The sequence below is a fragment of the Crassostrea angulata genome, chromosome 10 (assembly GCF_025612915.1).
Source record: "Crassostrea angulata isolate pt1a10 chromosome 10, ASM2561291v2, whole genome shotgun sequence".
NCBI lineage: Eukaryota > Metazoa > Mollusca > Bivalvia > Ostreida > Ostreidae > Magallana > Magallana angulata.
Genome location: NC_069120.1, coordinates 32,306,176 through 32,330,144, shown reverse-complemented (window position 1 = coordinate 32,330,144; position 23,969 = coordinate 32,306,176). Strand labels below are relative to the sequence as shown.

At 33.7% G+C, this 23,969-nt stretch overlaps 1 protein-coding gene across 1 annotated transcript in view; it reads right to left on the bottom strand.

Annotated features, from left to right (window-relative positions):
* The window catches only part of LOC128168128 (uncharacterized), an 84,111-nt gene that overhangs the window by 36,888 nt on the left and 23,254 nt on the right, over nt 1-23,969 (bottom strand). The window contains exon 3 of the mRNA XM_052834234.1: nt 1,504-1,653. Coding sequence (XP_052690194.1) covers nt 1,504-1,653 — 150 coding nt within the window. The remainder of the gene's footprint in view (nt 1-1,503; nt 1,654-23,969) is intronic.

Here is a 23,969-nt window from a genome sequence, read left to right as displayed (position 1 = left end):
AACCTTCTTGTGAGGCCGAAAAATTGTCCTGGGGCCAAAGTCTTAACAATTATTAAGAATCAACTGGCTGATAAATTTCTGAGAAGAAGATTTTTAAAGATTTACTCTACATATTCCTATGTTAAACTTTGAACCACCCCCCAATATGGCCCAACACTACCCCTGGGGTACATGATTTTCACAACTTTGAATCTACACTACCTGAAAACTTCTTCCACACAAGTTTCAGCTTTCCTGGCTGATTACTTTTTGAGAAGAAGATTTTTAAAGATTTACTCAATATATTCCTATGTAAAACTTTGACCTTCCATTGTGGCCCCACCCTACCCCCAGGGATCATGATTTTCACAACTTTGAATCTACACTACCTGAGGATGCTTCCACACAAGTTTCAGCTATCCTGGCTAATAGGTTTGTGAGAAGAAGATTTTTAAAGATTTACTCAATATATTCCTATGTAAATCTTCGACCCCCCCCCCCACCATTGTGGCCCCACCCTATCTCCGGGGGTCATGATTTTCACAACTTTGAATCTACACTACCCTAGGATGCTTCAATACAAGTTTCAGCTTTCCTGGCTTAATGGTTCTTGAGAAGAAGATTTTTGAAAATTTCTCAAAAATTTTCATAATTTCTAATTATCTCCCTTTGAGAAAGGGTGTGACCCTTAATTTTCACAACTTTATATCCCCTTTGCTTAAGGATGATTTGTGCCAAGTTTGGTTGAAATTGGCCCAGTAGTTGAGGAACTGTCGAGATGTGGAAAATGTGAAAGTTTACAGACAGACGGACGACAGACAAAATGTGATCAGAAAAGCTCACTTGATCTTTCAGCTCAGATGAGCTAAAAATACATAAGGATCACAGGAAAAGGTCTTTCATCTGAAAGTTTGGACACTACAGAGGGGCCAGAAAGGGGGATTTTTATGTCTTGAGCAATTTTTAATGTATAGTGTATATTTTGCAATTGATTATTTGCAATTGAGATTTTAACACAAAATTTTGCAAAAATTAGCACTATTCTGTCTCCCAATTGATTCAGACAACGTAGACAGATGGATGACGGTTTAATATTGTAAAAGCTGCAAACAAGACAAAACACAAACTTACAATAAAGTATAAATATAAATCACTATGATACAGGTAGGTTGTTGACAATGTAAGTCAAGTGAACCAAAAAATGTAAACATTACACCGTTATAATAGACAAAGGTTTAAAGAAATCATGGTTATACAGAACTATGAAAAATACATACATATTTACTTACACTGGTAATGACTGTAAGTTTTGGCAAGAGTAGAAAGAGAGAATGCCTTGGAACATAGGAAAATGTGCAAAGCTAGAATATAGCGCTAAAAGTTAATACAGAAAACAGTTACCGTATTGACGATTTCAACAAAATAAACTGATATAAACAGATCGGATAGAAACTGAATGCAATCCACCACAAGCACCCTGCAAAAAAATCCAGTTATACAGTAATGCAAAAGTATATGCCATACCTGAAGTTAAGCTATTCGTCCTCATATTGTGTACAGGTTCTCCTCGGAAACTATTGTTCCTTATTCCATTTGGTCTATACTGGATATACTTTGTAAATGGAAAATTCTGTTGAGATCTTAGGTTATCGTCACCTTCTTTAAATGAATTCACTGTAACAAATGAAGAAGGAATAAAAGTTTAAGGAATTATACAAATATTTTGAGCATCAAAGGGTAATCATGCCACAAGTTGTGCTTTATAATAAAAACTTCAAAGGTTTGTTACTTCATCTAGGACCAATATATATACCGGTACTAGTAAATATATATAATTTGAATAATAAACATGCAAAATGAAATCATTATTTCATCATAATCACTGCACACATTTGAACTATTCCTTAATCTTCAGGCAGTTATGTTCAATTGACAATTATATTAAATAACTAGACTCTTGTTGCAAAAGCAACAAAAAGGTCTTCCGTTTTGATGTACTGTGGAATCATTAGATTTCGTGGTGGCTCAATTTTCGTGGATTTCGTGGGTTCCTCTCAGCCACGAATTAACATCCTCCACGAATAATATATTAGGGTTATAAAGTCATATTTCGTTTTGTAGGTATAAGAAAATACACGAAAGTACGTCCCCACGAACCTATAAAAGTTCAGCAATCCACGAAAATTGGCCCCCACGAAAATTAATGATTCTACAGTACATGTATCGATTGAATTGTAAGACATTGCTTCTCTCACATAGAAAAAAATAATGGATATGATAATTATTGTGAATGAAATATCCAGACATTACTTCCATGTCAAACAACGAGAATGAAAAAGAGATCAATTTTTGAAGTAATATCAGGGACGACCGGAAGTAACGCTGAACCAAACAAAACATGTTAAATATTTGTACAATAATAAGTCAATCTTTCCTCAAAGTTTGGTTGTTCACGTCTCTGCCAAATCTGAGATTTCGTTGAAACAATATTTTTTCTCTCTGGACCGGAAACGGACGAACGGAAGTGATAGATAAAAACAATAGCTGGTATTTCTGGAACATTTGCCTAGTGTACATCATTGTTTATCATGCTAGATGAAACACTTAAGAAAGTCAGTTAAACATGTTAAAATCATGGTTTGTTTGAACCCTTCCGGTGAAAACCGGAATTGATGGTTGACAAAATAAAACCCATTAAACACATCTTCAATCAAATGTCTATTATTCATAAAAATAAGTTGCAATCACTTACAGTGACCAAAATCTTGTGGGCATCAAATTTGTAAAAAGGAAAGCTATTTGAGATATCTCACCGGAAGTAGAAATTGTTTGCTTATTTAACATTGATGATACATATAAGATTTTATACTGATATATTCATTCCATATAAAATAAAGAAAAAAGAAAAAAAAAATTTTGAAGTGTAAATTTTCCGGTGACGACCGTAAGTTACGCCGAACAAATCAAAATAATGTAAACACATGTACATACATAGGTCTATCATCCTACAAAGTTTGATTGTTCAAGTCATTTTTGTTTTTGAGAACTCATGGACTCAAGGTTTTTGTCTCGGGACAGGAAATGGACAAACGGAAGTACTCAATGAAAATAAAAGTTGGTATTTCTTTAAACAATAGACAAAAGGACTTAATTGTCTATCAATTTATCTAAAGTTGTCAAAGAAAAATAGTTAAACTTTTAAACAACTTGATTTGTTTGAACTCTTCCATTGTGGACCGGAAGTGACGGTTGACAAAATGAAAACAGTTAAACACATCTTCCATCAAATGTCTATCATCCATGTCATTTTCGTGTCTTGATCACTTACATTTTTTGAGATCTCGTGGTTCAAACATTTGTTTAAAAAAGTGCTTCCTGACATTTTTTAAATATCTCACCGGAATACAGGTTTTTGGCATATGTGATACAGATGACATCACACAACTCGTATTGGCCTCCGGGGCTGATACAGGTTATTAGCCTTAGGGCTGATACGGATCCATATCACACCCCTTGTGAAACTCCTCTGCCTTTCATACGTTTCGGCATTTCTGCATGTTTACAGACGAAAAATAAAACATTTTTTTGTCGACATTTATAAATGCAGTTAAAAGCTTCAGTTTTGGAGCAGTTAATTTTAGTTACGAGGAAATTCCAGTTCTGTAGCTACATGTTTGGTAAAACTATAAGATCTCATATTTTTATTTAATACATGTACAGACTACTTTCAAATAATATTTAAAGAGAGTCAATTTGTTCAAGTGTATACTTTTTTAAAAATCTAATTACTAAGTATGTAATAAATATAATAATAACTAGACTTTTTTTTCTATTGCAACAAAAAGGTCTTCTGTTCCTCATGTTTAAATCTGTACAAAAAAAACAATTTCTCTTGTAAACAGAAAATGGATATAATATATACTGTACAGGAATTCGCAAGAAATAAACATAAGAAAAAGACAAAAAGTCGATTTCTGAGTACTTTCTGTGACAACCGGAAGATACGCCGGACCATACAGAACATAGTGAACATATCTTAATTTATACATTGTTTTGTCTTTCCTCAAAGTTAGGATGTTCAAGTTTTTGTTAGTTGTAATATCTCGTTGAGAAAAGATTTTTGTAGGTTTTTGTCTCGGGACCAGAAACGAACAAACAGAAGTGATTTAAGAAATTGAAAGCAGATATTTAAGTGCATTTATCTACGGTAAGTTACTGTTCATCAAATTGAAAAAAATATTTAAAAAATAAAAAGTCAAAAAAAAATGAAAACTTCTATTGCTTGAACGCTTCGAGTGAGAACCAGAAGTGACGTACGATCAAATAAACCCTTAAAAGACATGTTCAAATCAAATGTCCATTATCCATATAAATTTTGTGTCTTGATCTCTCACAGTTTCTGAGATCTTGTTGGTTCTTTGTTTTTATAAAAGAAAGCTACCTGAGAATTTTGAGATGTCTCACTGGAAGTAGAACTTTTTTTGGTTTTTACCATGTGTAGATGATCTTTTGTATTTCTATTGCTAAAATGTTACTTCCATGCTAAATAACCAAATTATATTAAAAAGACAAAATTGGAAGCACTTTCTGTGACGACCAGAAGTCACGCCAGATAAAACTAGATGCTGTCATTAGACAGTAATACCCGCACCATGTGTTTGCCCCTAAATAACACTGTTTTGTACCAGTTTAATTAAAAATGAAGGCTATATGCAAGCTCCGGTAATACAATTAAAATTTATAATTTTCATAACTGAAGGATGAGATCCCTTCACATATGATAATACACATTGTGACATGAGCAGCACTTTATGTGCAATTTGGGGTAGAACTGTTTGCATTGAATTTTCAGTTAATCAATAATCTTAACATTTTATGTCATAGAAAGTATAATGGTCTATATAATTATTACAAACAAAATTAAAAATTAAATTATGCCCCCTCCCCGTGGCGGTTGCCGGTGTTAGATTTGCTTCTGTGTGCCTACATGAACATCATCGTGTGCACAGATTTAGAGAAGGGGTGGGAGTGAGGGGTCCAGACCCCCCCCCCCCCCCCCATGAAAATTCATTTATATCAATTGTAAAAGTACCAAAAATACACCTTATTGGACCCCAATGCTCTTACAGACATGTAAATGCTCAAACCCATTGCGCTTCAATGTTAGGTAACATTATTTGGGGGGTAAATATTCAATCAATATTTGATATACTTTATTGTTTATCTCAATAGAAAGTATACATGTACATCACAATATGCAGGTGTCCTGCACCACCTTAAAGCTGTGATTTACCTAATACAAGAGAAAAGCTGTCGAAATGGAGTACCCTATATGCAACATTTTGCCAAAAAATGACTAAGTTCAAAAGCTGGTATTTTTTATATAAATTATCAGAAATCTAAATCCTAGCAATATGCACACCTCTGATATATGTACAATTGATCTGCAAAAGAACAACTTCCTATCTTGAGAACTGTAGGAGGAGTTATCCGTACAATGAGGGTACCCTATATGCAATATTTTGCCAAAAAATGACTAAGTTCAAAAGCTGGTATTTTTTTCATAAATTATCAGAAATCTAAATCCTAGCAATATGCACACCTCTGATATATGAACAATTGATCTGCAAAAGAACAACTTCCTATCTTAAAAACTGTAGGAGGAGTTATCCGTACAATGAGGGTACCCTTTTGGCAGCCGCCCACCCACCCGCCCACCCGCCCGCCCGCCCGCCCGCCATTTTCACCATTTTAATAACCGGATTTTTCCGTTGGAAAACCCGGTTAAAAATAGTGCAAGTGGATTTGAAGAATAGGTCATAAAAATACATGCATGTTACAAATGAATGATCTTTGTCTGAAGTTACGTACACAACACAGGTCTGCATGTCTCATTAGCAGGTACTAGTTTTACCCAGCTCTTCGATTAGATGGGTTCACGTGTATTCATACATGGGTGTTGCTAAAACGCTAAACGGAAAACGGAACGGAAAGCGGAACGGAAGGGAAAACGGAAAATCTTATCTAATGTTATTTACCTCATAGATTTGTTAATCATGCTAAAACGATATACTTTATGTACCTTTTTATTTTTTTTTTGAAAGATTAGCAATATTAGATTATTTATTCAAGAATATTTATTTCCTCAAAATTAACAGTACATGCATTGACCACTATATTCTGTCCCAAAATATCCTCGATTCACTTTTTGCTGTATATTTATATATACCTTAGGGTTCAAGCGATTCTCTTTTAGAAGCATTACACATTCTCATTATTCTTTCTTTAAAACGTCCTCTCTAGCTTATCAGCTGGTATAAATACACGGCTAAAAACAAAGAAGTCTACGGGGTTTTGCATTTCAACAGACCCGGATTATAGTGTTGAAAAATTGTGCAAGGTCTTCTGAGTGACTTCCAAATGGAGAAAAGATGTCAACATTTTCCATTATAAATCGTCCAAATGTGCTGCATGAATATTTTGGGATCGACATACTATAGTCCCAATATATAATCGTAAAATCAAATTAGGCAACGTCTAGAGCTCTCTATTCGGATCATATGTATATAGCTGCTGGAATAAACAACTGCTTAGTAATGCAAACGTAAACAAAATTGCATTGCTAAAAATACTAGTTTCACAAATTGCTAGTTTCACAAATTACCGGGCATATTTTAATGTTTTCTGTATTTTAATTTTTAATGTCGTCAGTCCTACGGGTTTTTTTCTTCCATCTCAATGATACTGTATCGTCTGTATGATAAAAGATCGTCTAGAACACCGGCAATTCAATTTTGATGTAAGTATATACATGTACATCATATCATATTTGAAATATAAAAATACTCAAAACACGCATAAAACGCTTTCACTAACTGCGTACGTTACGCTGATATGCCAGCAATACCAAATAAGAAAAATGAGTAAAAAGTTATAGCTAATTTACTCGTTTAATCATGTAAATGTTTCACAATTCGTATACATTTGATTTTTCCGTTTCGTACTCAACTAAAGCCGAATGAATACAATGCTATAATTGATAGACATTCATATGAATATTAATAAGATAACAACATGTTGATAATCATTCATTAGATATAAATAAAAGATACAAAGTTAATCGTTTCTGGCCAGTCTATACCCTTTTTAAGCGATAAACGTGATGCTATTTTCCATTCCGTTCCGCTTTCCGTTCCGTTTTTCGTTCCGCGTTTTAGCAACACCCATACATACATGTCTGTGTTTTCCGTATGCAGAAAAGGATTAGGCCCCTAGTTAAGATCAGCTAAAGGAATTCATTATTGTGTTTTAATTGGATTATCATTATGATGTTGACCAATTTAGGTAAGCATAATACATGTAGTAGCAGTAGCGCAATATAATGAGATGCCAGCATGCATATATAAGTTCTACTTTCACTTTCTAAATGTGATCTCCCTTTGACAGCATACTGTATCATCATCTTTTAATATTTAAATAAGCTTATCATCGTTACCTATCCTATCGAATTTGTAAAGTTTGTGTCATTTTAGTTGCAAAAGTTATTTTTTTATTTGTCAGACTGCATGATCATGCACTATTGAGTTGACCCCATTTTGACCATGTATAAACAATTTCTTATTAAATTTGTGTATTACATGTAAGTAGGTGTAGACACTTTATCATTTTTATATGAGTTATAATAGGAAGGAAGGAGTATTTCTTTCCTAATGTATTATAATGCATCAAATACAATGTAGGTCATGCACCTTATGGGACTGTTCTGACCCCACGAAACAGGAAAATACAAAATATCTTCTAATGTCATTATGCATGCATGATGCATCAAATGGTTTAAAGTACATTAATGACCCCCATGTGTTGTCTTTAACCCCCCAACCCCCATAATAATGTATTTTATCTTATTCATATGTTATACAGTAGTGTTTGATCCATGTGGGTAATTCCTAGCCTAATGATATGTCACTGCTTTGTTTAGGAGACTTTACAATTGCCCCAAATAGGCGAATACACATGGAAGTGATGCATATAACATTTTGTTTATAAATCTTAAAAATTGAATTAAGCAATTTCCAAAATGTTAATCACAAGAGAAAAAGCAATCAAGAAATGATTTAAAATGTGCTACTGTACACATGTAAGAATGTATTAAGAAGATTGAATCTTTTTAACCAGATTAGATTGGGGGGGGGGTGTGAATGTGGATATAAACATTTATAATTTGAATAATTTATTGTTATTAATTTTAACTTGTCAATGAATACTACTTATTGATCCCAAGGTAGAAATATGACCTTTGATCATATCTCAATAGATCATTTGTCAATTATGCAAGGTGTAATATAATTTTTTTAAGAATAACATTTTTTACCAGTTTATGTAAGTTTTTAGACACCCAAATTATATTTTGATTTTAATAGATCATTCGACAAGGGAGGGGGGGGGGGGGGGGGGGGGAGAACAGTTTATATTTGAGTTTGTTTGGGAGTGGGGGTTCCAAGTCATATATTTGACAATTTTTTAATGTAAGAACAAGGGACGTTATTAGCCGTATTTGGCCGCAAAATTTATCATATTTTCAACGTCTTAGTTTTGTTTTTTGATGTGGTGCATTGTACTAAGTTCGATACTGGCTAAATTCTACAGGCACCAAAATGACGTCATTTTTCATTATGACGTCACTAGTGTACGCTAAACATGGAATGATCTCCAAAAATCGTTATAATATATAGAAATATGAATAATCTTTGCTGAAATTAAAACCTTTCACATGCATTAACCACTTTTATATTTAACATACTTATTTTCTGTATCATAACAAATTCATATACTGAAAATGGTGACGGTTAATAACTGTGAACAATGTGAATTTTAGCAAAAAGGATTAGAAAATTGCACATTTTAACAACGTAATTCAAACAACACGATCCGACACGGACAGTTACTCGGCGTAACACGCGGTTTTTACTGGTGAAAGAGGGTTTATCTTATAAAAATCTAAAATAATTTTTTGTATACGTAAGAGAAGCCAAAAGGAAAAAAGAAATAGAAATTGCAACCGAAAAATAAATAAATTGATAAATAAATAAATAGAAACTTACAACACACACACTATTTAGATGTAAACGATTATATAAAATTTTTACAGTGGATTTTTGTTGAGATCATAACAGAAAATAATCGCCGACATATTGAAAGGATTGATCAAAGCACTAATAATTTCCTCTTTAAGTAAACAGTTTATGTTTAAGTCCATTTGTATCCGTCATATGTGATCGAAGTAGTTTAATCAATCGTAAAACCAGAACAGACGTTAGACATAATTGTCATATTGTCTTCGTCTTCCGTGATCTTTTCTTACTTTCGACTAGTACCGATGGTCGGCCGATTAAATAGACAAGTTCGCAATTCCTGTAACTTCGTGGGCATTGCTTCAATTTATCGAGGAAAAGGGTTCCGCGCATGATTGCCGCTTATATATTAACCGATAGCCGGTAAATGTTAAACCTAATCCGTCTACGGTTGATCGTCAGTACATCAGCTGATTTGTCAAAATCGCCCCAAAGACCAGTTGACCCTCGATCGTAAGTCGACCGATATTTAAGAAAATCGAAATGTCGATCGACCGAGCGACGACAGACATAAGAACTGTCTTCCGAAGGTCGGAAGATGATCGAGAATTGCTCGATGGACTACTAGTATTAAACGACTGGTTTAACTGAAGAAATCGGCCACCGACGCAGAAAAAAATATAACTTGGCCCGATGGACACAAAATTGGTCGGCCGACGAAAAATGAATACGACATCTTCCAAGACAACGGCTGATGAACTGTCGACTATCACTCGATTAATCCCATTTTTACCCCCCCCCCCCAAAAAAAAAGTCCGCCGTTGCTCGTTTTTTGAAATGTGTCTCGGGTTTTACTCTATTCAGCGATATCAAATCTAAAATATTAATGAAAACAATTATACCTTCTCGATAAGAACAATATATGCAGTTAATTTCAACTTATATTTTCTTACTATAAAACATTTTTATATTTACTAGTATCTATTTTTTTTCCCTATAAAACATGCACATGTTTCATACACCGGTATATTAAAGGAATAAGGAATCGTTCTTTGAGTATTATGAGGTGATAATTTAGTTCGGGGCATGATCAAATCCAATAAAGCTCGACGGGCTTTATGATAGATTTGATCACACCCCGACCGAAATTATCACCCCATTATATTCAAAGAATGATATCTTATTACTTATATATTCATATAATTTTCAGCAATTGTACGATTAATTATTTGAATATAAATAATCAAACCCCACTTGCGCCCCAATTATACGTCATTTGAATTTATTGGACTATACAGTACCAAATCGATACGTAGTGTTATCACAGGCAAAGACACTGAAAAATGTAAATATTCATTTTTTTAGCGCGCAGAATTAGTGAATCAGTAGATAAAGTGTCTTTCGTGATCTTGTCTAAAATTTTAGACTTCATCTTTATCAAACCACTTAGAAACCTTTTGTTTATAGGCTTCATCACTTGTTCCAAGAAACGAGAGAGAGAAAGAGAGAGAGAGAATGTGTGATAGACTAACCTTTACGTACATTTAATTTAAAATCACTAATATAAGGTATTTATTTAATCTAGTTGTCATATATTAAATCCTTAAATCGATAAAATAATGCACAATAGCATATTATGATGAAATTCAACCAAGCAGTTTCAGAGTCCACGTGCTAAATATATACTCAGCCCGTTAGCTGCATCACATGCTCCTTCCGCGAGTCGACAGCAAAAATGTGTCGTTCCTTTGTTTTTCAAGTCCGGAGATAATAGAAGTCTTACATTGTTTGTTATGTTTGATATGATTCTTACACTGAGAGTGTGAAGTTTAATTTGTATATATTCTATACGTTGAACAGAAATAAACTAAAACTCTCTCTCTCTCTCTCTCTCTCTCTCTCTCTCTGAATGCATGTTTGTGCATATACTAACAGTGACTGAATTACTAAAGTCTTATTTGAATAAATTTTATTTATTCTAGACTCACGGTTTAAACAACGATCTCCACACAATGACTAAAAGTTTGTAGACGATCTATGACCAGGTTTATAGGGTTTATCTATACAAAGCACACGTAATTAGATTGAAAAGAAAATGCATTGACCTGTGCTCGTTCTTAATACTTGTTAGAAGTTAAAATATATTATTCATCTGTTTAATTAATCAGTTTTCTTGCATATTATTGTACCGGTTGGTAAATGATTTTCTTTGTGAAATTCCCGCATTTTTAAAGTTGCTAAATTGTTCTATCAACGCGCGTCGATTGTCTTGAATTACATGTAGTTGTTTGTGTATTAGAAAAAATCAACTAACAAAGTTTAAGTAAGATATTAAACAATAAAATGCTTTCTATGGTGATTCATGCGGTAAATGAAGGTGGCGACATTGCAGAAAAAAAATTACATTACCCGCGTTCCTTTTCTCTGCATTGATCGCTAATTTATTGTTTATATTTACATCTTTCTATCAACAAATTAATAAATTGGTTGAAAAAAAAGTCAGAAAAATTAACAAAATTATCGTTACGTACATCAGTACGTTAGGTATAAGAAACAGCCAAATCGTCTCCTATTGGAATTTGATTCTGACATCACCATAATTATTTCGTGTAGTCCGGGGTTTTTCTTAGGTTGCTGAAGGTTTCGACTGATCGATAAACTAGTACGAACTGGATCGTTTATATTTCAGTTCTGTCAATTTCAACAGAGCTATGAATGTACAATTCATTTTCGTAATAAAATAGAGGGAATCATACTTGGTGGATGTAAATAATATATTCATTTACCTCTACTGGCTTTTGAGTATTTCTCTGCAGTACCGATTCCCTAACTATGTCGGGTTAGTTAATACGAAATTCTTATTCTAAACAAAGGGAATGGAAAGTTTGGAAATAAATACTAATACCAAAAAAAAAATAAAAAATAAAAAAAAAAAATAAGAGAAATGTTTGGTTGTGTTAAAATCTAGTTAAGCCTGTCCGTCATGTTTATGACGCCGCGTTAAAAGCTTCGTAAAATGTCGACGTTTCGTTTTAAAAAGGCGCCGTGTTTAACGTAAAATGTATCATACTTACACTAAAGTTATATGAATAAATCATATACCATTGAGTTTTGTTTATTCTTGGCTTTTGAAAATGGTAGGTATCATTAGATTTTAAAACACGGCATTTTTTGGCCAATAACGTCCCTTGTTCTTTAAAATAAGACTAAGCCATACTACAGTCATGAACATGAATAGTATAGAAAAAAACTAATACATATACATGTATATATACATAGGAAGTATTACAAAACAGATGATTGATCTATATCTGTGTTCTTAAAATTGATCGATCATATATCATGTACATATTATATTATTGTTTCTTTGTTCAAGGCATTTAAGATGGTATGTAGGTCATGATCCCAAGTGCTCTTCCTGAAATTATTAAATATCATAAAAACCATCCCCACCTTAATCCAAAGATATTATTCCTCCTTAGGTCATGCAGGCGCATCAGATCATTATGGCATGTAAGTCATGACCCTAAGGGGTCATCCTGACCCCCTTAGAATCAGAAATTGTCAATTATCTTTAAATTATTGATGTTTGATGATCCTATCTCTATTTAATCTTTATTATTAAGTCTCCCGAATGAAATTTGAAGACTTATTGTTTTTGTACGGTTCTTAATACATGTATTATTATTCTTCATCTTCTTTTTCTTCTTTCCTGCTCTGAACTTGTTTCTTAGAGATGGCTGAACAGAATTGTACAAAACTCTAGGATATGATAGGCCTGCATATCTAGTTGTGCACCCTGGTTTGATTTTTCTCATTTTGGGTTAGACAACCACTTTTCGGGGGAGGGGGGTGTCAAAAGGGTGTGGGGTCTAACATTGAACCTTGTAGGAAGAATCGTAGACTCTATTGTAAATGGTAACTTGAAAACGGACAAAGATAATAATATAGGGTTTTCATAATCATATATTAGCTGTTACTGGCAATATATAGGGTTTATTAGATCTGACCCCTGGGGTCATCCCCACCCCCCAGGAATTTGAAATTACTATATATCTCAGAAACTGTTATAATCATGACCCCTAAACCATATATATTCATGTTTCTGATGTAAAGGGGCATCAAATGTTATGTAGGTCATGGGCCCTGTGGGTGGTCCTGACCCCCTCAAACAGCAAGTCCCTTAATATCTTCAAAACAGCCTTAAACCATATATATTCTTGTTCCTTGTGTCAAGGGGCATCAAACGGTATGTAGGTCATGGGCCCTTGGGGTGGTCATGACCCCCCTTGAACAGGAAATGCACGAATATCTCGAAAACGGTTGAGATCCCCACCCCTAAACCATATATATTCTTGATCCTTGAAGGGCATCAAAAGGTATGTACCGGTAGGTAATGGGCCTCAGGGTTAAATTTAATTTTTCAAAACCGTAATGCACATCTATGGAACAGTTCCTATCATATCCCAAGATATGATGTGTCTATCCATTAAATCATAAAAGGATTTCTTGGATATATGTTTTTTTGAAGTGATAAACGTCAATTTTCTGCTACTTTTTGACTCCCTGGATGAAATTTAAATTTTTAAAACCTTACTGCACATCTATATAACAGTCCCTATCATATCCCAAGATATGATTGTCTATCCATTAAATCATAAGAGGAGCTCTTGGATCAATGTTTTGTTTTTTAGTAATAAACGTCAATTTTCTGCTACTATTTGACTCCCTAGATGAAATTTAAATTTTTAAAACCTTATTGCACATCTATAGGACAGCACCAATTATATCCCAAGAGATGACGTAGCTACTCCAAAAGTTGTAAGAGGAGTTCTGGGAACCATATTTTTTTGGCCAAAAAACGTCATTTTTTGTTGCCCACTGATCCCCTTAATAAAAAAAAAAATTCTGGAACCTGATCACGCCTCAATATGACACCCCCAATCATATTCTAGAAGATCATTTGGCTACTGCCAAAAAAAAGTGACGTTTTTGAAACCAGTTTTTTTGTAAAAAAAACGTCATTTTCCAGCCATTAAATGCCCCCCAGGACAAAATTGAAAATTCCGAAACCTTATTGCGCATCTATAGGATACCCTAAAACATATTCCAAAAGATGATTTGTCTACTGTTGAAAATGTAGGAGGAGTTCGAGGAAGAAGGTTTTTTGTGGAAAAACGTCATTTTTTACCAATTATTTGACCCCCAGGACTAACAGAGAATTTTTGAAACCTTTTTACAAAACAACATGATACCCCAAATCAAACTCCAAGAGTTCAGTTTGCTGGTTTATAAGATGTAAGAGCAGTTTGAGAAAGTAAAACGTGACAGACGGACAGACAGACAGACAGACGGACGGACGGACGGACAGACAGACGGACGGACGGACGGACGGAACAGGGTAACAACAATATACCCGAACTTTCTTTAGAAAGTGCGGGTATAACAAAATAGTGTTTAACACATGTACATACATAGGTCTATCATCCCACAAAGTTGTTAAAGTCGTTACCGTTTTTGAGATCTCGTTGAAATAAGGTTTTTTGTCTCGGGACAGGAAACGGACAAACGGAAGTGCTCAATGTAAATTGTATTAAATATTTCTTGTATACGTGCTTATTACACATTCTTGTTCTAACTAAAAATATCAAAGGAAAACAGTTAAACTGGTAAACAGCTCGATTTGTTTGAACTCTTCCGGTGTGGACTGGAAGTGACAGAAGACAAAATGAAACCGTTAAACACATTTTCAATCAAATGTCTATCATCCATTAAAGTTTCATGTCTTGATCGCTTATAGTTTCTGAGATCTCACAGGTACAAAATGTGTTTTAAAAAAGCTACCTGAGATAATTGAGATATCACACTGGAAGTAGATTTTTTTGTTGATTTGACATCGCAAAATTAACCTTTGTTTAGATTTATACTTATAAATTCATTTAATGGAAAAGAAATTTAATGCGTAACAATAATTATTTTTGAAGTGCTTCCAGTGATGACCGGAAGTTACGACAAACAAAACAAAATAGTTTAAACACATCTACATACATAGGTCTATCATCCCACAAAGTTTCGATGTTCAAGTATTTGCCAATTCTTAGATCTGGAGGGACAAGGTTTTTTGACGCGGGACAGGAAACGGAAGACCGGAAATAATTTTTTTAAAAATGAGAAAAATGCCTGGAGATTTTATCATTCTCTATCAGTCCTGAAAATTTCAGTTTAATCTATCGAGCCATCTCTGAGAAATTCTGCCGACAAAAAAGGGGGAAAAAAAAAGAAAGAAAGAAAAAACACTACAATCACTATAAGGTCTTCCGTTTCAAACGGAAGACCTTAAATACCCTTTTCCATATCACAGCCTGTATCAGCCCTCGACCAATATCATCCCTCAGGCCTTTGGCTTCTTAGTTCTTGATACAGGCTGTGATATGGAAAAGGGTATGTATTATTCTCTATATATCAAAAGAATTTTTGCTTTTAGTTAAAGAAAAGCATATGAATTCACAATAAATACATAAGACTAGAAAATTGACCAGTCGGGAAGGGCCCCGCTATGACCATTAATATAGAGAAGTGAAAAAAACTTTGAATTCCATCTTCTTTATATTAACAATGATGAAAAATAAATGCCCGGGATAAGATGTAAAGAACTGCAATATATATAACGTGGTAAAAAAAAAAAAAAAATAGTATTTTTAAAATTTCAAGATAATTCCTGAATGTCCAAAAACTCTAAATAGTAACCTTGTATCTGCATAAAACAGGGATAACCTCATGTCTTATAAAAACATAGGTAATCACAGATTACAAAGCTCACCGAGACAAGACATCACCCTTATGAGACTTCACCTTTATGAGACCACCTTTATCATATTAAATGAAAATCATACTTTATGATCTTTTGGATTCTGTTTTGACACAATATCCTATCATCTGTTAAAAAATTGTATGATAATCATATGTTCATATGTAAATCAATACAATAATATAAAATTAAATATTGCATCCTATCATATTTACAACATATATCATATAAGGCCTAAAAAAAAAATAGGTTTGTTTCCGCTTTCCCGACCGACCCTAACTTAAACCCGCCGACCCAAAATTTTTTTTCGAGTTTTTTCGTAAATTTCCGTTTTTATCCGTTTTTTGTTAAAATTTCGTTTTTATCCGATTTAAAATTTATTGTGTCCTCCAAATTTAAGTCGTAAAAACGCTTATAGAACTTATTGAGATGTCATCAGTGTTGTGTAGATGTTTGTTATTTACAAATGGCAGCACATGTCGTGCCAGTTGAGCTCGAGAAATGTTCCCACCAGCCGGGGGAAAAGTTCATCACATCATTTAAACAATGACAACAAATACTTGTTTTTTTTATCTTACCCAGTTTAATAGATAAATGGTTTAATATGCACAATTGAACAGATGGAGAGGGAAAAAAAAAAGATTAAAAAAAAAAAAAAAAGCCGACCGACCGACCCTAATTTTTTTCAGCCTGAAAGCGGAAACAAACCTATTTTTTTTTTAGGCCTAATACAATAAAATACCACAATAAACAATGATGAGATATAATATTGTAACGTATGATATGACATTTTATTTGATCGCATAATACAATATCATAATATATAAAACAATATAGTATTATATTACAATATCATATTACATAATACATCATAACATTGAAACATATGATATTATATTGTATAATATAGTATGACATTGAATGATACTGTATATTATTGATACATAATATGATATTGTATCATATGATACAATATTTGATACAGCATTGTATCATATCAAATGTTACAATATTATGTGATAAAGTAAAATATTATATAATACAATATTATATTATACATATTGTATCATATGATTAATAATATATTGTACAATATCATACAATAAAATTTAATGTGATGTGATAATATATCATATTATTAACCAAATCATATTATACAATATCGTATGATACGATATTATATAATATTACAGTATCATATTGTACAATTTCATGTGATATATTTCTATATTACAAAAACTAATATCATATTATACAATATCGTATGATACAATATTATAGAATATACATATTGTATCATAGGATACAATATTATATTTTGCAATATCTTACGTAATAGTATCATGTGATAAAATAATAAATTAATAATTCAATATAATATTATACAATATTGTATCATAATATACAATACTATACATAACGATATCATGATACAATATCATAACATAAAATATCAAAAAAATTGATACAATATCATATCGTATCATATAACTTTTTATAATATTACATATTATATTATATTGTATCATATTAAACAATATTGTTTCATACCATACAATACTATATCATAGGAATCATGTTATATCATTTATCAACAAACACTTCTATCTATCGAGCAGGTTTGAGAGAATTAGGAGATTTCATTAGCATCCTTGATAATGGAGATCAGGCTCTGCATCTGAAGCAACCTCTGCGTTTCATTTTTAATATAGTTAAATCAACTATGCAAGCTATCATCTATAAAACATGTGACCTGTTCCAAAAAAACTAAACCTCATCCAGCATCCGAAACCTATGGCTCAGATTCAGCATTCAAGCCTGTCAGGTGCATCAGTATACATAAGACGCATCTCCATGCAAGTTTGGTGAAGTTCAGACCAGTAATAACTAAGATATCATCATCAGAGGGCACTAGCAATTAAAACCTTAACCTCCTCCAGCATCCGCAACCTTTGGCTCAGATTCAACATCCATGCCTGTCAGGTGCATCTGTATCATAAGACACACCATCCATTCAAGTTTGGTGAAGTTAAGACCTGTAATAACTAAGATATATTTTTTAGCATCCTTGATAATGGAGATCAAGCTCTGCATCTGAAGCTTCCTCTGTGATTCATTCATATTACAATTTAATCAACTATGCAAGTTTGAAATAGTACTATTATCTATTAAACATGTGACCTGTTCCAAAAAACTTAACCATATCAAGCATCTGAAACCTATGGCTCAGACTCAGCATTCAAGCCTGTCAGGTGCATCAGTATACATAAGACGCATCTCCATGCAAGTTTGGTGAAGTTCAGACCAGTAATAACTAAGATATCATCATCAGAGGGCACTAGCAATTAAAACCTAAACCTGCTCCAGCATCCGCAACCTTTGGCTCAGATTCAACATCCATGCCTGTCAGGTGCATCTGTATCATAAGACACACCATCCATTCAAGTTTGGTGAAGTTAGGACCTGTAATAACTAAGATATATTTTTTAGCATCCTTGATAATGGAGATCAAGCTCTGCATCTGAAGCTTCCTCTGTGATTCATTCATATTACAATTTAATCAACTATGCAAGTTTGAAATAGTACTATTATCTATTAAACTTGTGACCTGTTCCAAAAAACTTAACCATATCCAGCATCTGAAATCTATGGCTCAGACTCAGCATTCAAGCCTGTCAGGTGCATCAGTATCATAAGACACACCATCCATGGAAGTCTGGTGAAGTTAGGACAAGTAATAACTAAGATATAATCATCAGAGGTCACCTGTTTCAAAAACTTTCACCAGCTCTAAAAACCTAAACCACCTCCAGCATCCGAAACCTATTGCTCAGATTCAGCATTCAAGCCTGTCTGGTGCATCAGTATCATAAGACGCACCATCCATGGAAGTCTGGTGAAGTTAGGACAAGTAGTAACTAAGATATAATCATCAGAGGGCACCTGCAACAAAAACTTTAACCAGCTCTAAAAACCTTAACCTCCTTCAGCATCCAAAACCTATAGCTCAGATTCAGCACTCAAGCCTGTCTGGTGCATCAGTATCATAAGACACACCATCAATGCAAGTTTGGTGAGGTACGGACCAGCAGTAACTTAGACATTGCTATCAAAGGGCACCTGCAACAAAAACTTTAACCTGCTCCAAAAACCTTAACCTCCTCCAGCATCTGAAACCTATAGCTAAGATTCAGCACTCAAGCCTGTCTGGTGCATCAGTATCATAAGACACACCATCCATGCAAGTTTGGTGAAGTACGGACCTGCATTAACTTAGATATTGCTATCAAAGGGCACCTGCAACAAAAACTTTAACCTGGTCCAACCACCTTAACCTCCTCCAGCATCTGAAATTTAGGACTCACATTCAGCATCCAAGTCTTTCAAGTCCATAAGTAGGTCCAGATGCATCATCCATGCAAGTTTGGTGAAGATAGGACAAGTAATAGCTTAGATACAGGACCTGCAACAAAAACTTTAACCAGGTCCGGACGCCGACGCCGACGCCGAGGGTATAGCATAAGCTCCCCCTGACTTCGTCTCGGTGAGCTAAAAAAACCTAAATTAAATGTGTATTTAAAAAAGATTTAAACATGTGTTTTAAAAAATGCAAGCCTTCAGTGAATGCAAATACATTGTATCACCCAGGGTTGACCTCAACTTCAAAACAAACATCAGTTGCAGACAAAGGTGTTCATTAATATTCATATGACAGATAGAGATAAGCCTCTAAATTTTCTGCAGCAGGCAAGATAATTATTCCCAGGGGATTAATTGTTCTGCTTTCTCATCCTTTTCTTCTAAATTTACAATAAGATTTTTTTTTCAGAATGACAGAATGGGGTTATTATCTGATTACCTGTTAAAATTAACAGCATTAAGGCAGAAATCAAAGGCCTGAAGGGCCTAAGAGTCGACTTGCTGTGAACATGTCAATATTTTGATGTATTTGTTTTTATTACATTGTTAGTAATGCATAAAAAATTCTGTCTTTTGTAAATAAATGAAACATAGGTGAACAAAGATTACAGGGCTCGTTGTGGCAGACATCATCTTTATGAGTCCATCTTTATCATATTAAATTATATGATTATAATATTTAGATATCCTTTTTATTCAAAAAATTACCTTTCACGATTCATGATTTTTTTTTATCTTTGATATGTTGTAGCCAGTGATAATAAGAAACTTCTATACTCGATTCATGATTATTTCAAATTCTGCGTGTTGAAAGATGAAAGGGTCAATAAATGTCTGATTCCTGAATCATCAACGCGTCTCAGTACTTTCAGTACTTTGATTCAACACATTGTCAATGATAGACTGGCAATGCCTGCCAGACTGGCAATGCATAATATCGTATGATAGAGACAAAGGACCAGTATATTGCAATGACTAAGAAATAAGAGCTATTTGCATTATATCGCACATTATCAATGCACGCTAGTGCTCAAAATCCACTCCAAGAGACCCAATGACAGAAAGGGTCTTCTCGCTTCGCGAGCTGGGTTTTTTAAAAAATAGATTTTATGCTTAATATGGAACAAGGTTTTTCCCGTGTAAGTTGTCGAATTCATGGGCGGCGATTGAACAAAAACTACTTTGATTTGTTTTATTTTTTAAACATCAAGAAAAACTTTAAATATATATGTGTAAAAAAAGATAACATTGTTTAACCATTTCAAATTGACAATCATGCAAACAAAAGAGGTTAATGCATGCACTATTTTCATTAGCGCATGAATAATGTAGTGCAAAATATTCGTAGAAACGGCTATGATAACAAGGACTCGCTAGCTTTGTGAGCCGACTCAAAAAATAAAATAAATAATTAAAAAATAAAATAGTGAAAAAGGATATCTTAATATATATCTTGATTTTAGAATTCAATAAAATTATCATAAATCATTGTGTACAGTATTTTAACCTAAATAAAGTATGAATATTATATTTTAAATCCTTATTTCAAAGAATGTACACAATACTACATATCATTCAAAATTGACCTTAACTTCAAAACAAAGTTAATTTGCAGACACAGGCAGTGCAGTAATTAATCTCAATGTGACAGATAAAGATAAAGCTTAGGATTTTCTTCCTGTGGAAGGTTAATTAATCCCAAAGGACAAATATTGCACAGCCTTCCAAGTATACAATGGTAACATTCTCAGCAGTTATCTCTCTTTGCCCATTCATTCTTATGCATAGTTAAGGAATCTACCCCACCACCCCAGCTCCAAACCAGAAGACATAGAGAACCAAACTTAGCATCAAAATATGTATTTCTGCCTACTGAGCTACCATACCAAATTTGAACTTGATTGGGCAACCATAAAAAAAGTTATTAGAAAAAAACAGAAAATTTGTGGACGGAAGAGTGACAGACGGACAGACAGACGGACAGACAGAGTGATTACTATAGGGCACCGGCAAATCCTTGCGGGGCCCTAATAAGTTTGACTTAATTAAACACAATATGTTATTTTAAGTAAAGAAATGATGAAAAAAGAGGTGTGAAATAGGTTGTATACATATGCATTGTAATCAGATGTTCTTAGAATGAATACTGTGGAATCATTAAATTTCGTGGGGGCCAATTTTTCGTGGATTGCTTAATTTTTACAGGTTTGTGGGGATGTAATTTCGTGTATTCTTATCTATTTACAACAGGAAATTTGGTTTTATTACCCTAATTTATCAATTCGTGGAGGATGTTATTTCATGGATAAGAGGTACCCACAAATTCCATGAAAATTGAGCCACCACGAAATCTAATGATTCCACAGTACTTACACAAATAAAATACCCACTAAAAATCATACCGGTAATTATAACACTTGGGATTTCAGGAGTAAAACCATGTGATATTACAGATGTTTACTATCTAAGCTGAGAGATTAATTTCTTTTCATTTTTTATTTCAAGACAATATGCACAAGATAAAAAATTGGTTTGTTTTCACTTACTAGTATCCTACCAACCCTAATTTTAACCACCAACTCTAAACTTTTTTGAAGGATTTTCAAGTGAAGATTGTTAATTTTCTAAAAATTGTATCGCTTCTCTCATTATACATTGATGTGACTTCGATGTTTTGTTTTAAAATGGCTGTACATTTCTCATGTGTTTGTCTGTTTGAAGTTGAAACAGATATAATAAATGCATCATTCTAGGTTGAAAACTGTTGAATGAGTTTTTTTCTTGTGTGGCTGGTTATATAAATAGTCAAGTTCCTAAGAGTCAATGTTATAGTGACATAACTTGCATGTTCATGGTCCATAATATACATTAGTTCTTATAATATATTATATCATAGTAAAATTCCATCACAGTTTTTTAAAGTCTTTTGCATTATATACAGAAATACCAAATAAATTACCGTTAACAACTAATATCAACTGTTGTGGTCGTCTGTTTAGTAGTTTTAAGGGGGATTAGGACATTGCAATCATGTAAAATTATTTGTCAATGGATTTTTTTGCTTTTTTAACACATCATTAAGATGTCCTCTACATCATGAGTCACTTGCATATACAGTATAGTTGGCCATAATTTAGTTCCCAAAATGGCCGGCGTAACATTTTTTTTTCTGTAAGGTACATATTTTAAAAGGAAAGAAAGCATATTTTTCTTTGATGGCCAGAATTTATAAAAAAAAAAGTGCCCAATGATTCTCCGACTTTTTTTCTGCTTTTGCCAATTTTATTTTAGTTATTCCCTTTGGTAAACATTTATCGTCTGCAAAACAACATTGCAATGAACCACAGAAAAAGTATGGGAAGACAGACACAAGTCCTACTACAGATGTCAGATTTGGGATTTTAACATAAATAAAACTGGATGGATCAACGGAATAAACAGCCAAAACTGTTATGTAAAGTTTAAAAATACGGAAGACCGGAGTAATGGTAAAATCGTAACTCGAAGTGGAAGATGAAAGATTAGGTAACCGCGAGATGACAGAATCCCATTTCAAAGTCCCCAGAGACAACCAAAAACATGCTTTCAAAAATCAAACAGCTTGATTTACAGCAAGACCAAAGTAAAATGTGATGAATAAAACTGTAAGTAGACTGCTTCTCAGCAGTAATTGTTCGTCACTTCACAAATCACCACTAGTTTATTTAAAAAGAGGCCCAGGGGCCACATCACTCACCTGAGCAACAATTGCCTTAATTCTGATCAAATTTGCATTACAGCATCAAATTATCTTGATACTAAGTACAGTAGATCTTGCTAAAAAAAAAAAAAGAAAATCTGCCAATTTTTATCCACCTCTTTTTTTTTGGTAAATACCAAGCCCCTTTTGTTGTTGTACCTGTAAGAAGTTTTTTTTCTATTCCTATGTACCCCCCCCCCCCATTTTGTGGCCCCACTTTTCTCTAGGGAATCATGGTTTCATCAAACTTATATCTGCATATGACCTGTGCTTTCACACTAAGTACTGAATTTTGGATCAAAAACTTTCCAAGAATATTTTTAAAGATTTTCTCTGTAAATTCCTATGTAAAAATTCAAATCGCCATCACGGCCCTGCCCTACCACTAGGACTGTGATTTTGCAAACATGAATTTACACTACCCCATACATTCCAACTATCTAGATTTTTGCAAGATTCTCCCGATTTCACGTCGTCAAAAATACAAATCCCGATATCCCGATCGGGATTGCCAAATTACCCCGAAATCCCGATTCTCAAAAAATCTAACCCGTTTTACGACAATAAGTCCCGATTTCCATTTAAAATTTTAAATTCTGCGCTGCTTGTCTACGCTAACCAATCAAAAATCGGGATTATGACCGCCATTGCTGTTTACCTGTATCACGTGTGTATATCGGGATGTGTGAATTGGTGTAATTACCTGTAGGCTACCTGTGTCTGGCTGTTTGCAAACCTAATGAGGAGCATGTTTTGATAGTAATTGATCGGGAAGTATCGGGATGCAAAATGCCACACTTTTTACACAAACTTCGACAAGTATGGGTGTTACACCACCAACGAAAACGAAACTTTTATCCCGATATCTCAGCAAGTGGGAGGCAGATTCCCGATTTTCGGGATGGCTATCGGGATCGTAATTGGATGAAAACCATGTATATTGACGTGCAAT